The sequence below is a fragment of the Chinchilla lanigera genome, unplaced genomic scaffold (assembly GCF_000276665.1).
Source record: "Chinchilla lanigera isolate Chin_1 unplaced genomic scaffold, ChiLan1.0 scaffold00051, whole genome shotgun sequence".
In the NCBI taxonomy this organism is placed as follows: domain Eukaryota; kingdom Metazoa; phylum Chordata; class Mammalia; order Rodentia; family Chinchillidae; genus Chinchilla; species Chinchilla lanigera.
The window spans coordinates 2,625,331-2,638,686 of record NW_004955452.1 but is presented as its reverse complement, the minus strand read 5'-3'; the positions used below and the strand labels follow the sequence as shown (position 1 = coordinate 2,638,686).

The 13,356-nt window shown below is 42.5% G+C and overlaps 1 protein-coding gene across 6 annotated transcripts in view; it reads right to left on the bottom strand.

Annotated features, from left to right (window-relative positions):
* The window catches only part of Zbtb40 (zinc finger and BTB domain containing 40), a 75,477-nt gene that overhangs the window by 33,810 nt on the left and 28,311 nt on the right, over positions 1–13,356 (bottom strand). For all 6 annotated transcript variants that reach the window (XM_013519662.1, XM_005394741.2, XM_005394738.2 and 3 more), the window contains exons 2-3: positions 5,300–6,090; positions 4,678–4,811 (exon numbers count right to left, since the gene is read on the bottom strand). In XM_013519662.1, the coding sequence (XP_013375116.1) occupies positions 4,678–4,811; positions 5,300–5,996 (831 nt within the window). In that variant the 5' untranslated portion in view covers positions 5,997–6,090. The remainder of the gene's footprint in view (positions 1–4,677; positions 4,812–5,299; positions 6,091–13,356) is intronic.

Sequence of the window (13,356 nt, the reverse complement as noted above, 5' to 3'; positions counted from 1 at the left end):
GCCTGGCAAGCGCAAGGTCGTGAGTTCGGTTCCCGGTACCGGAGAAAAACCAAAAAAAAAAAAAAAAAAATTATCAGTAATGTTATAATGATTAACCTAATAACAAAACAACCAACAATAACCGAAAACATTCAAAGCTCCTTGGGAACCAAAACTTCATAAACAAAAAAGCAAATAAACTCCCAATGACCTTTTAAAGTTGCATTAAAACTTAAAATTTGTCATTCCAAGTAAATACTCTTAAATCCACTCATCACTCAAGTTTTACAGTGATTCCTATGATTTGGTGACTACCACACGTAGGGTGGAGGGGGGCATCCCCTACGTAGCAGGATTTCTTTGTTGTTCAGACACTCTGTAAAGACAGATCGGGTTTCAGTTTATTTTCCTACCAACCAGGTCAGGATGTAAGCTTCTGCTGCATCAAGGGGTAAGCAAAGGGGAGCACTTAGAGAAAAGGGGCACTTTGAGGCCACTCATAACACTGAAAGGTGCCACCACAGACATTATGACACATGCAAACACACACCAGAGTTTTACACGTCGCTAACTTCTAGAGCAGTGCTCCTCAAAATGTGGTCCTCAGCAAGACACCAGCCTATGGGGGAACTGTTAAAGATATACAGAGTCCCAAGCTCTACCTACAACCTGAGAATTGGACTCTTTGGAAGTGAGGTCTGGAGGTGTATACTTTAACAAGCACACCAGATGATTTCTACGTACTGATATGGTTTAGATCTGGGGTGTCCCCCCAGAGCCTTGAGTGTGTGGAAGTGACTGGATCATGGGGCCGCTGGAGGGGTCCACTCATGGGTTCAGTGCTGACCTGCAGTGAGAAGGACCGGGCCTGGCTGGAGGCGGGTCACTGAGGGTGTGACCTGGAAAGTTATTATCTCCTTCCCAGGCTCTTCCCTTCACTCTCTGCTTCCTGGCTACCAGGACATGAGCAGCTTTCCTCTTCTGTGCCACTTCTGCGTTGGAATCTGCTGACCGTGGACTGAGAGTGTCAGCCAAAATAAACCTGTCCTTTAAGTTATGGGTATCGGGCATCGTGTCCTAACTAAAAAGTGACTAAGACACACACGTTGCACCACTGTTGTAGGGACTGACTGCTTCGTAATAGATACTACCCCTGCAGCTCAGGAAGCTACTTCGAAGTGGATGGTAGTACCTATCTGAAAGCATGTCTAACAAATTAAGCTTAAAGTAACAATAAACCATTTTGTGCATTACAATAGACAGCCATGACACTGGTATGTAATAACACATTCAGCAAAAAAGGGGCTTAGAGGTCTATTAAGTTTAAAACTACGGACTAATGTATAAACAAACAATAGCAGTTGCTATGTACTAAGCTCCTGTTCTGTGCCTGATGTTTTACCATGAGTTTTATATACATAATTCTCATTAATTCATAATTACCCTATGATAATTACCCTATGAAGCATCTTCATTTTTAAATTTTTTGGTAGTACTGGAGATCGAATCTAGGACATTTGCACTGAACTTTATCCCCAGCCCTTTTTAGAGAGATATGGTCTTACAATCCTCCTGGCTCAGCCTCCCAGAGTGCTGGGATTACAGACCTGTTCTACCATACCAGTCAATGTATCCTTATCTTACACATTAAGAAACTAAAGCTTAAACCAGGCATGGCAATGTAATCCCAGCACTCGGGAGGCTGAGGTAGGAGAATCGTTGCGAGTTTGAGACCAACCTGGGCTACAAAGTGAGCTCAAGGCCAGCCTGAACTGCATAGCAAGACCCTCTCTCAATTAAAAAAAAAAAAAAAGTTAAAAAAAGAAACTAAAGCTTATAAAAACTGAGCTATTCAAAGTCACAATGATAGTATATGGTAAAGTAAGATAAACTGCATATCCACACAGTAGAATCAGTAATAACAAGGAACTAACATGTAACAATATTAATGAATTTCCATAATAACGCTAAATAAAAGCCAGACAAAACTAATACATACTACATGCTCCTTATATTATACTTATATAATACTATAAAATATACAAACTCATCCAAACTGACAGCAAATCAGTGGTTAGCTGGGGGATGAGAGTGCAGAAGGGACAGGAGAGCTGGGTCATAAAAGGATGTGACAAACTTTGGGGGGTGATGCAGATGCTTACTCTTCTGATTTTGATGATCAAAATTTATCAAATTATATAATTTAAACACATGTAGTTTACTGTATGTCAATCATAGTTCTTTATAAATCTGTCTAAAAGAAGCACAAAAGAGAAAAGCAAATGGAAGATCTAAGTATAAAGTATTTCATCCTTAGCTGTCATGTTTTGTCATTCTTCAGTAAAAATATCTGTCGCAAATATGGTAAAAAAAAAAGTAGCATCTATGTGTGTATGTGTATGTATGCATGTATGTATGTATGGCTGTGGATCAAAGCCAGGGCCTCATGCTTGCTAGGCAAGAGCTCCAACACTAAGCAACATCCCCAGCCCTTACATTCAATTTAATCTTATGTTCCTTAAGCATCTTTTCCCTTTTTCTTTCTGAAGTTAAAAGATTTACTATGGGCCACAACAGAGTCAGTTTTAACTACAGCCACCAAGTGACCTGTACAGCTGTTACTCTGACCTCTAAAACCAAGGAAGAAATAACACAAACCTATAATGATCAACAACAGTGAATCAGTGCTCTTCCAAACTACTAATAATGTTACTGCCACCAAAAGATTAGAGCAAGCGTTGGACAAAAAGAAAGAAATGTTGAATGAATCCATGTATGGCAGACATTTCTTAAGCCAGGACCTAGACACTAGTGTTCAAAAAAACAAAAGCCCTAAAGTGGCACAAAACACAATTCAAGTAAGTACAGAGGGATACTAATAATTTGGGCATTGCTGACCTGAGGAATAATGCGGCTCCTCTGTAACCAAGGGCAAGTGCAGGGAAAGCCTTAAGGGAGAAAATGAAGGTATGTCTAGAAGCTATCAAGGTAACAAATTCATCACAAAAATGATGGGCTTAATAGCTAGGAGAACACAGAAGTGCAAAAATATAAAACCAAAGTGTCCTTCAGCATAATCAGTATAAAGACTACCAAGGATTTATGACCTGAACCCTCCCGAAGAGAGCCACTGAGGTCAGCCCTATCGCATACATAGCATATCTCCTAAGATGACAACTTACAGTTAGAGCCAACTGTCAATTAATACAGTTAAAATCCATTATTGGACCTTACAGTTGATTTTTTTTTTTTTTAAAGTAACCTGCTATGAATCAAGAAAACATGTAAATACTGGGAGCCACAGTTGGCTGAATTACAACAGTGCATAACAGACACTGAGTTAACTGAGGACCTCCCCATACCACCCTGACCAAGCAGAAGGGCTTGCAAGCCTGCTCTGGGAGGGGGAGATGGGGGATCACTCTGCTGAAGGCTGTCAGCAGGGGGTGGCAGGGCGCTCAGAGCGGAAGCAAGTATCAACAGTGCCTGTGGAGTCAAGTCTGAAGGGTCAAGTGTGCAGGAGCACACAGATGGAGATTTGTCTCAATCACATTACTGCACAAAAGAAAAAGTCAGCTAAGAAACAGAGCAAGACAGCCCTTTGATACTTTTCTGTTAAGTAATTCATAAACATATTTACATATGTGAATCATTTCACCTTACTGGGAGGCAGGAAATTAGGTGTGCATGGGGGCAGCTCTACAGTCAGAATGCAAGCTGGGATGAGCCTCAGTGGTAGAGTGCTTGCCTGCCATGTGCAATGCCCTGGGTTCCATTCCCAGTACTGCCTGGGTTTGAACTCTGGCTCTGGCTTGGAGTCTTATAAGCTCTGTGCCTTGCCAAGTGATATCACCTCTTTGAGACAGTTTCCTCACCCATAAAACAGGACTAAAAACATTTTACCCACTGTTGTGATTTTTGTGAGCATTGAGATGAAGTATGTACCAATCTTAGAACAGTGTTAATGTTTACCATATTTTTATGCAAAGTGACCAATGTGTTCAGGGTCTTGCTATGTAGCCCAACCTGGTCTTGAACTCATGGTGACCCTCTTGCCTCAGCCTCCTAAGTGAGAGGATTACAGGAGTGGGACACCATGCCAGCGGTGTTAAATTTATAGTACATCCTTTTTTTGTAAATGTTTTGAGTATCTGTTGTTTTATTTTTGCTTTAATCTTTGATTTGGGGTTATCCAAGACCACCTTCTGACTCATTTTATCCTTGATTTATCAGGAAGGAATTTATCAGGAAGGAACAGTGTGCAAGGCTGGATATGGTGGTGCATGCCTGTGATCCTAGCACTCAGGAAGCTGATGTGGGAGAATCATAAGTTTGAGGCCAGCCTGGGCAACACAGCAAATTCAAGGCTTGCCTAGATAACACAGTGAGACCCTGTTTAAAAAAAAAGAAGACAAGAAAGGGGGAAAAAAGGAAGTAACACCAACATCAATGATAAGCTGGGATTCTCATGGTGATCAAAATACAACTTCATTTTTGTTTGGTTGTTTATAACTTCATTTTGAAGTGATCTTGTCTAGTGCTTTTGCAAAACTTCTCTATAGGGAATAAATGACCAAAACATTCACGACTGAGAAATTTGAAACCCTGGGGTATTTTGCATATTCATACTTCTACCCGTAAGGACAGTTGACCCCATACCCTAAGGACACTGAATTAGGAAAAGTAAAGCTTACTTACCTCCTTCTGTGGGCCTTTAATTTCTGGACATTCTTCTAGCCTTGTCAAAAGATCCTGAGTAACCAAGAGTGCATCTGAGAAAACATTTTCATTTTCTAGAAGAAAACTCAGCTGGTAGTGTTTCCTCTCACATTCTAAATGTAAAACAAAATAAAACAAAACAGCAATTTGTTCCTTGAAATGACCTTGAATAAAGTTTTCAGCTGTCAGAGACCTGAACGTCACAGACTGCGCACTTAGCACCTCAGTGCTGAGCAACAGGCACCCGTGTCTCCCCCAGATCCCTCCTGTGCCGCTCTTAGCCTGCTTAAAACAATGGGTGAGGATCGGATCGGAGGGACACTGTCACTTCAATACCCCTCTTCTGCCGTTGCTCATCCCCAGGATTTCAACCCTGAAACACACACACACACACACACACACACACGCACACGCACTTCTAAAGAACGCTGCAGTGAGGTGCTGCACTGGAGTTGAGTTTCCTGCCTAATAGTGGTCTGTAGTAAATTTATCAATGAAAGAAAAACTTAACAGAGAGCACCAAATCTAGTAATTGACAACAAAACTACACATTTCCATTGAAGCTAAAATGAAGTTAAACATAAAATTAAATAATCATTACCTGGATCTGTGCTCTGCCCCTTTGCTCCACTCGAGGTCTGTCCAGCAGGTGAGGGGGAACCAACTTCAGCTGGGTGAGGACTCTCCACTGGGGCTTCTGCATCCTCGGGAACCTCCGGGGCAGTGGGAGGACCTGCACTCATCTCTTGTGTCCCTGCATGGATTGCTTCCTGGGCCTTGGCTTTCACAGGGCCCCCTGACGTGACAGAAGCCTCCAGGGAGGTGGAAGATGCCTCCACACCTTCGGAGGAAAAGACTTCTATTTGAGGCATCTCTGTTTCTCTCCTGCAGGACTCTGAGGATGGCACAGAGACGTCTCTTACCACCTGACCCTGCACAGAGCAGTTTACAAGGCTGGTCAGAAGATTCTTACAGCTAACAGCCACATCAAACATCTGCAGGCTGTCGGCTAAAGAGATGATTTTGGAGAAGTTGTGTTTGCCCACGGGTAATTTGCCAGTGTACATCATTTCTAGCAAGAGGGCAAACTCCTCGGGGCTCACCACAGCTGCATCAATGGAGATGGTGTCTGTGTTGTCCAGCAAGGTTTTAAACAGGAGGCTGGCTGCGGCCAGAACGAGCTTGTGAGCCCTAAAGTAAATGGTGCCGATGGAAATGGTGCAGTCACAGAACTGCTGCTCCTTGCACAGTGTGTACAGCTGCTGCAGCAGCTGCCGGCTGTAGTTGGGGAGCTCCATCGCAGGCTCTGTCCCAGGACTTCTGTTCCTTTCTCCTGCCACAACACCACAGGGACACTTCACGAGCACGTAGAAAGTGCCTTATTGCGAAATGCTAACCAAACAAAAAAGCAATTCACTCATTCATCCAACAAATGCTGCTCAATAGGAAGGGGCAGCATGCCAGGTATACAACAATTATAAGAGCCGGCATGGTGGCGCACGCCTGTAATCCCAGCACTTGGGAGGCTGAGGCAGGAGGATCATTATGAGTTGGAGACCAGCAGGCTACAAAGTGAGCTCAAGGCCAGCCTGAACTGCACAGTGAGACCCTGTCTCAAAAAGACAAAAAAAAAAAGAAAAAAAATTATAGTAATCATCATGTGCTTAATTACAGGAGAGGAACTATGCTTAGATCTTTACATGGATAATCTCACTTGATCCTCAAAATGACTCAGTAGAAGAGACATTGTTTCCTCCCCATTTCACAGATAGGACAAGCTTAGCAGGCCCGACAGATGCAGCCCAAGGGAAGCCATGAAATGACCTGCCACATCTCACTGACTTCCCAGCTGTAACCGCACTACTGGATGCTGTTCTTGCCCCCACAGAGCTATTGGCCACCTGGAAGAATATACAGACAGAGACTTCAAGTTGAATGTCCTCAGCATGTTGAAGCTATCTATCTACAGTACTGGACAGGGGCCAACTTTCCCTCTAACATGTACTTTAAAAGATTTTTTTATATTAATACACGCTTTAGTATATAATTTGTAATAATTCTATAATTAGCACATAATTCTATACTCCTTGTGTGGAGTTGGTCCATCACAGGACACATCTTAACTCTTATATCCCCTTCTCCACCTGTACCTCCCTCTCCCCTCCATCTCTTGATCTCCTTCCCATTTGAAAAAGATCTATCAGGGGCTGGGGATTTAGCTCAGCGGCAAAAGCGCCTGCCTGGCAGGTGCAAGGTCGTGAGTTCGGTTCCCGGTACCGGAGAAAACCCCCCCCCAAAAAAAAAAAAAAAAAAAGAAAAAGATCTATCACCCTACTTTCTGTTATCTAACTCTTATTTTGCTCTTTATATTTTGGGATTTCTCATATAACAGAAAAACCATGCAATATTTAAGTCTGTATGTCTAATTTATTTCACTTAACATTATGGTCTCAGGGCCGGGTACATGGCTCAGCGGCACAAGCACCTGCCTGGCAAGAGCAAGGTCCTGAGTTTGATTTCTGGTACCAAAAAACAAAACATTATGGTCTGAGGGTGCATTCATTTTCCTACAGATGACACAAGCTCACACTTCCTTATGGCGGAGCAGTACTCCATTGTGTGTAAATACCAGTTTCTTTATTCATTATCTACTGATGGAGATATAGGCTGTTTCCAAGATTTAGCTATTATGAACTGTGTTGCTATAAACAGGTATATGCACGCATCACCTTACTATGTCTTTAAGTCTTTCGAGAAGATATCTAGAAGGGAAATAGCTGGATCAAACAGAATTTCTACTTTTAGTTTTCTGAGGACTCTCCACACTGATTTCCACCGTGCTTGTACTAATTTGCACTCCCACCAACAATACAGAAGGGTTCCTTTTTCCCTGCAGCCTTGCCAGCATTTGTTAGTATTTGATTTCTTGATGATAGCTATTCTTTCTGGGGTAAGATGGAGTCTCAATGTTGTTTAAATTTGCATTTCTCTAACGGGCGCAATGTTGAACATTTCTTTAAGTATTTACTGGCTACTTGTACTGTTTCTTCTGAGAAGTGTCTATTCATCTCACTTGCTCATTTTTAGACTGGGTCTTTTATTTTGGGGGTCTAACTTTTTAACATGCACTCTTCAGCTGACTCTAGATCAGTGGTGGCGAAACTATGGCACAGGTGCCACAGTGGGCGGTCTGTACCACTGAAAGCTCGGAAAGGTTTGCCGCCAGTGCCCTAGGTGCCCCCACTAACCGACCAGCCATGCCCGCTCAGTTTCTTCTGTTGGCCCCTTTCTGTTCCTTTTTCCACCTCTTGCCTCTCCTTTGAACTCCAGATATACCCCTCCCGTCACCTATTCTACATCTCCAACTGAAAGCCTAACAGGTTTCTGAAACTCTACACCTCCAAAATTGTCCTGCCAGCTTTCCCGCCTTACAGCAGTTCTGTCCTAGTTGTTCAGACTAAAACCCGAGAAGTTGTCTTTGACTCCTGATTTTCTCATGACCTAACTCCAATCCTTTATCAGTCCTCTTAGCTCTATTTTCAAAACATATGCTAAATCCAATCACTAGCCTGTGGTCAGTCCATTTATCTGATTATTGTACTAATCTCCTAACTGGTCTCTATGCCTCTGCCCTTGTCCAGTACTACTCCTACCTCACCCATCTTCAACTTGAGTATCTATTTAGGATATGGTCAAAGCTGGCCGCCTCTTTACACAAAAGCCTCAAAGGACTTCCAGTCTCAGGGTAGAAGTCAAAGTTCTTATAATGGCCTATAAAGCCCTTCATGATCTGGCTACCATCTGGCTTTCTAACCTCATCCTCACCCACTCAGCTCTAAGTATACCACTGCCTTCCTCACTGACTTTGGAACAAACCAAGCAAACTTCAGCCACAGAGTTTCCTTATATGTGCCCGAATGGTTCCCTCCCTTCCACTGTTTCTGTTTATTAAGGTTTGGATTAGGAATGCCTCTGAAAGTTGCATGCACAACGGTAATCCCAGGAAGCTGAGGCAGGAGGATTGCTAGGAGTTAAGGGCCAGCCTGAGCTATACAGAGGGACCCTGTCTCTAAAAAAAAATAGAAAAAAAAAGGAGGAGGAAGAGAAGGAGGGGTTGGAAGGGGAGAAGCTGGAGAAGGAACTGCAGCAGCTGCAGCAGCACCAAGATGGCCTCCCCAAAGGCTAGGGTTCAGAAGTGGGGCTTTGGAAGGAGACTGGATCTGGGGGGCACTAACTCATCAGTGGGTTCACAGCCAATGTGCTGGTAGGAAGTGGGCCTGACTGGAGAAGGTGGGTCCTAGGGCATAACATGGAAAGGGCGTATTCTTGTCCCTGGCCCCTTCCTCTCTCTGCTTCTGGCCACCATGGAGTGAGCAGCTGTCCTCGGCCACACTCTGCTGACCATGTTTCTGCCTTGGAGCCAGGAAACGACAGACTGAAACCATGAGTCAAAATAAACCTTTTCTCTTTTGAGCTGTTTGTGCTGGGTATTTAATCAGAGTGACAAAAAGCTGATTTACCCTGTATGTAAGGGCCGTATGGATTGAGAATCCCGAATCTGAAAATCCGAAATCACGAACTTTCTGAGCGCTGACATGATGCAACAGTGGAAAATTCCACACTTGACCTCAGCCGATTAGCTGCAATCAGCACTCAGGGACATTACAAATACTGGTTGAAATTACCATCGGGCTATGTGTATAAATGAATTTTGTGTTTAGACTTGGGTCCCATTGCCAAGATGTATCACTTGATATATGCACATATTCCAAAATTAAAATAAAGAGCCAAAACATTTCTGGTCCCAAGCATTTCTAGCAAGGAGCACTCAGTCTGTACATCAGTGAGGCCTCCCGTCATCATGTTCTTTAGAGCGTCACCTCCCCTAACCTCATGACATCCCACTCTGCTTTTCATCACAGCACTCACACCTACCGACACACTGTATTTCCAAGTGTTTATCGTCTATCTCCCCTCACTAGAACATAAGCTCTGGGAGGGTAGGATCTTTACGTGTGCTATATCCCAGGGCTTAACATTCCGCCTAACCCAAATCTTGCTGGCTGACTGTAGAATGATCAATAACAGGAAGATGTAATCACAAGGGATTTGTGCACAGAAACTCAGCTGGGGACAGGGGAGTCCAGGAGTTTTGAGGAAGCTTTGAGGAAGAGGGAACAGCTGGCTTGGTTCGTACATGACGCACAGACGCTGAGGAGGTAAAAAAGGTGGGAGGAAAAGGCACTCCTGGAGAAGCCTGCATGAGGTGCACAGAAAGGAAAGCATTCTGTAGTGGCAGGGAGGAGGGTGAGGAGGACGGTGGCACGGAATACAAAGCTGGGGATAAGGAGAGACAAGAGGCGAATCTGGAGAGCCAGCCAGAGGTGCTGGCCCCGAAGGATATACAGGCCATGCTTAGGAGCTGTAATTTTCTCATTAAAGGGATGAATGTGGGAGAGTCGCATGGCCAGATATGCATTTGAAGTATGTGTTACCTCTGGGGTATTTCTAAAGAATTTAAGAGGGATAATGTTAAAGACAGATTTTATTATTGCAGATCACGAAGAAATCAATAAGGGTTTTGGCAGTGAGAAGTGGTAACAGAAGAGAGAGACAGGAGAGAGTCAAAGAATGTGTAGAAAATGTAATAGTCATGATTTAGGAACTGAATAGATGTGAATGAGAGAAACATTCAAAAATCAGTGAATGAGGGCCAGAGATTTAGCTCAGTGGCACAAGTGCCTGCCTGGCAAGCATAAAGTCCTGAGTTCGATTCCCAGTACAAAAAAAAAAAATTAATTAATGTATTCCATAATGTCAAACACGTTAAAAAAAAAAAAAGCACATCTCATCAATGATGCAGAAAGAGAATTTAATGAAATCCAACACGCATTGATGATGAAAACCCTCAACAAACTAGAAATAGAAAGGAACTTCCTCAACCTGACAAAGACAGTCTATAGGGTGAGCATGTTGGTACATACCCCTAATTTAGAACTTAGGAGGTTGATACAGGAAGATTCCAAGTTCAAAGCCAATCTGGACTAAATAGTGAGATACTATCTTAAAAAAAGAACATTTGCTAAAAAACTCTATATGTACATCATATTTGAAGGGTGAGAAATGAATACCCCCCCAAAAAAAGAATGCAATAACATTGTGCTAAGATCAGGACCAATGTATGCATGTTTCCTCTTAACCCGCTTTTCAACACTGTACTGAATTACTAGCTAGTGCAACGAGGCAAAAAGAAAACAAGATTGGAAAGGAAAATACAAAATTGTTTTTGTTTGCAGATGACATGATTATCTATGCAAAAAATCTAGTAACTGACTAAAAAAAATCCTTCTTGGAAATAATAAGCCATTATAAGAGGATTGCAGGACACCAAGTTAATATACAAAGGACAATCTGATGTTGGCAAAAATTTTTTAAAAAAGAAACAGGGGTGGTGGGGAAGGGGAAATAAAAAGAACTGAGGTGTGTTATACACATGTACATGTACCAATTCTCCAAATAATGAATCACTATGCACTGCAAACATGTGCTAATAAAAATTTTTAAAAACACAAAAGTCAACTGCTGCCCAGGAGTGGTGGTGCACACCTATAATCCCAGCACTCAGGAGGCTAAGGCAGGAGGATTGCTACAAGTTCCCAGGCCACCCTAGGCTATATAAGCAAGTTCAAGGCTAGCCTGAACTACATAGCGAGACCCTGTCTCAAAACAAAACAAGTCAATATTTGGTGCTGGAGATATAGCTCAGTGGTGTAAGCGCCTGCCTGGCAAGTGCAAGGTCCTGAGTTTGATTTCTGGTACCAAAAAAAAGTCAATTTTTTTCATATATTACCAATGAACAAATGGAACTTGAAATTATTCTCCCAGCGTTCAAGAGCCTGAGTCAGGAGAAGGACTGTAGCTCAAGGCCCGCCTGGGCCGCATAGCAAGACCTTGTCTCAAAAAATCAAAAGCACAGGGGGCTGGGGATTTAGCTCAGTGGCAGAGCACCTGCCTGGCAAGCGTGAGGTTGTGAGTTCAATTCCCGGTACCGGGAAAAAAAAAATAAAAAGCACAAAATAAAAAAATAAATTTAAAATTAGCAAAAGACCTGAACAGGTACCTCTCTGAAAAAGATACAATGGCAAGTAAACATGTGAAGAGATATTCAACAGTGTACTTCATTAAGTAATCACAAATGCAAAAGAGATACCACTCCCCACTTATGAGAATGGTCCAAACCTACAACACGGGCTATATCAAATGCTGACAAAGATACGGAACAGGAAAAGAAAAACCTGTCATCCATTGCTAGCGAGGATGCAAAATGGTACAACCACTTTGGAAGAATTTTGGTAGCTTCTTTCAAAATTAAACATACTCATAACATATAACCCAGCAATCACACTCCTTTGCATATAGCCAAAAGAGCTAAGACTTACATGCACACAAAAGTCACACACAGATATTTACAACAGTTTTAGTCATAACTGCCAAAACTTGGAAGTAAGCAGGAAGGAGGTGAATTAGTAAATAAACTGCAGTAATGTAATTCTCTCAATGCCAAAGAGAAAAGAAGTATCAAGTCACAAAAAGATACAGAGGAAACATGAGTATTAGTGAAAGTAAACAGCCTGAAAAAGCTACATACAAAAAAAAAAAAAAAAAAGACTACATACATAGGGCTTTGTGATCTAACTATATGATATTCTAGAAAAGGCAAAACTATGCATACAGTAAAAACATTCGAGTTATCACAGGCTGTGGGGAGATAGGGATGGATCAGTAAAGAACAGAAGACTTTTAGGGTAGTGAAACTATTCTGTATGAACCTACAGTGGCAGATATATGTCACTATACATTTGTCAAAACCTATACATGTACAATACCAAGAGTGAACCTTAATGTAAAGTATGGGCTTTAAGTAATAAAAGTGTCACTAGAAGCTTCAGTGACTGTAAGAAAGGTTGTGGGGTGATGTGAGATGCCTGTGTGTGTGGGGGTGCACAAATATGTAGGAGTCCTCCTTTCTTTAAATACTGCTACAGCCACGCACGGTGGCGCACATCTGTAATCCTAACACTTGGGCTGAGGCAGGAGGCTGAGGCAGAAGGATTGCCCCAAGTTTGAAGCCAGCCTGGACTACATAGTGAGTTCAAGGACAGCCTGAACTACACAGTGAGAGCTTGTCTCAAAAAAATAAAACAAAATACTGCTCTAAAAATCATGCTTATTAAAATTTTCACCAAAGGAATATATTTTGTTTTGTTTTTCCAGTCCTACGCATCCCAAATCCCATCTATACCACAGTAGCTAACACTGCTAAGGCAATCATTCTTTCACATAACTTTTCCCGTTTGCTCAAGGAGGATCTTTGAGAATACTCTGTTGTTGTTGCTGTTGTTGTTGTTGTTGTTGTTGAAACAGGATCTACGTAGCCCAGGCTTGCCCCAAATACACAGCTATCCTCCTGCCTCAGCCTTCCAAGTGTTGGGATTATAGGCATGTGCCACCGTGCCCGGCTTTTTGTTTTTTTGAGACTGGGCCTCACTATGTAATTCAGGCTTGTCTTGAATTCACTATGTAGCCCAGGGTGACCTCAAATTCACACTTGCCTCAGCCTCCCAAGTACTGGGATGATAGGCATGCACCATTATACCC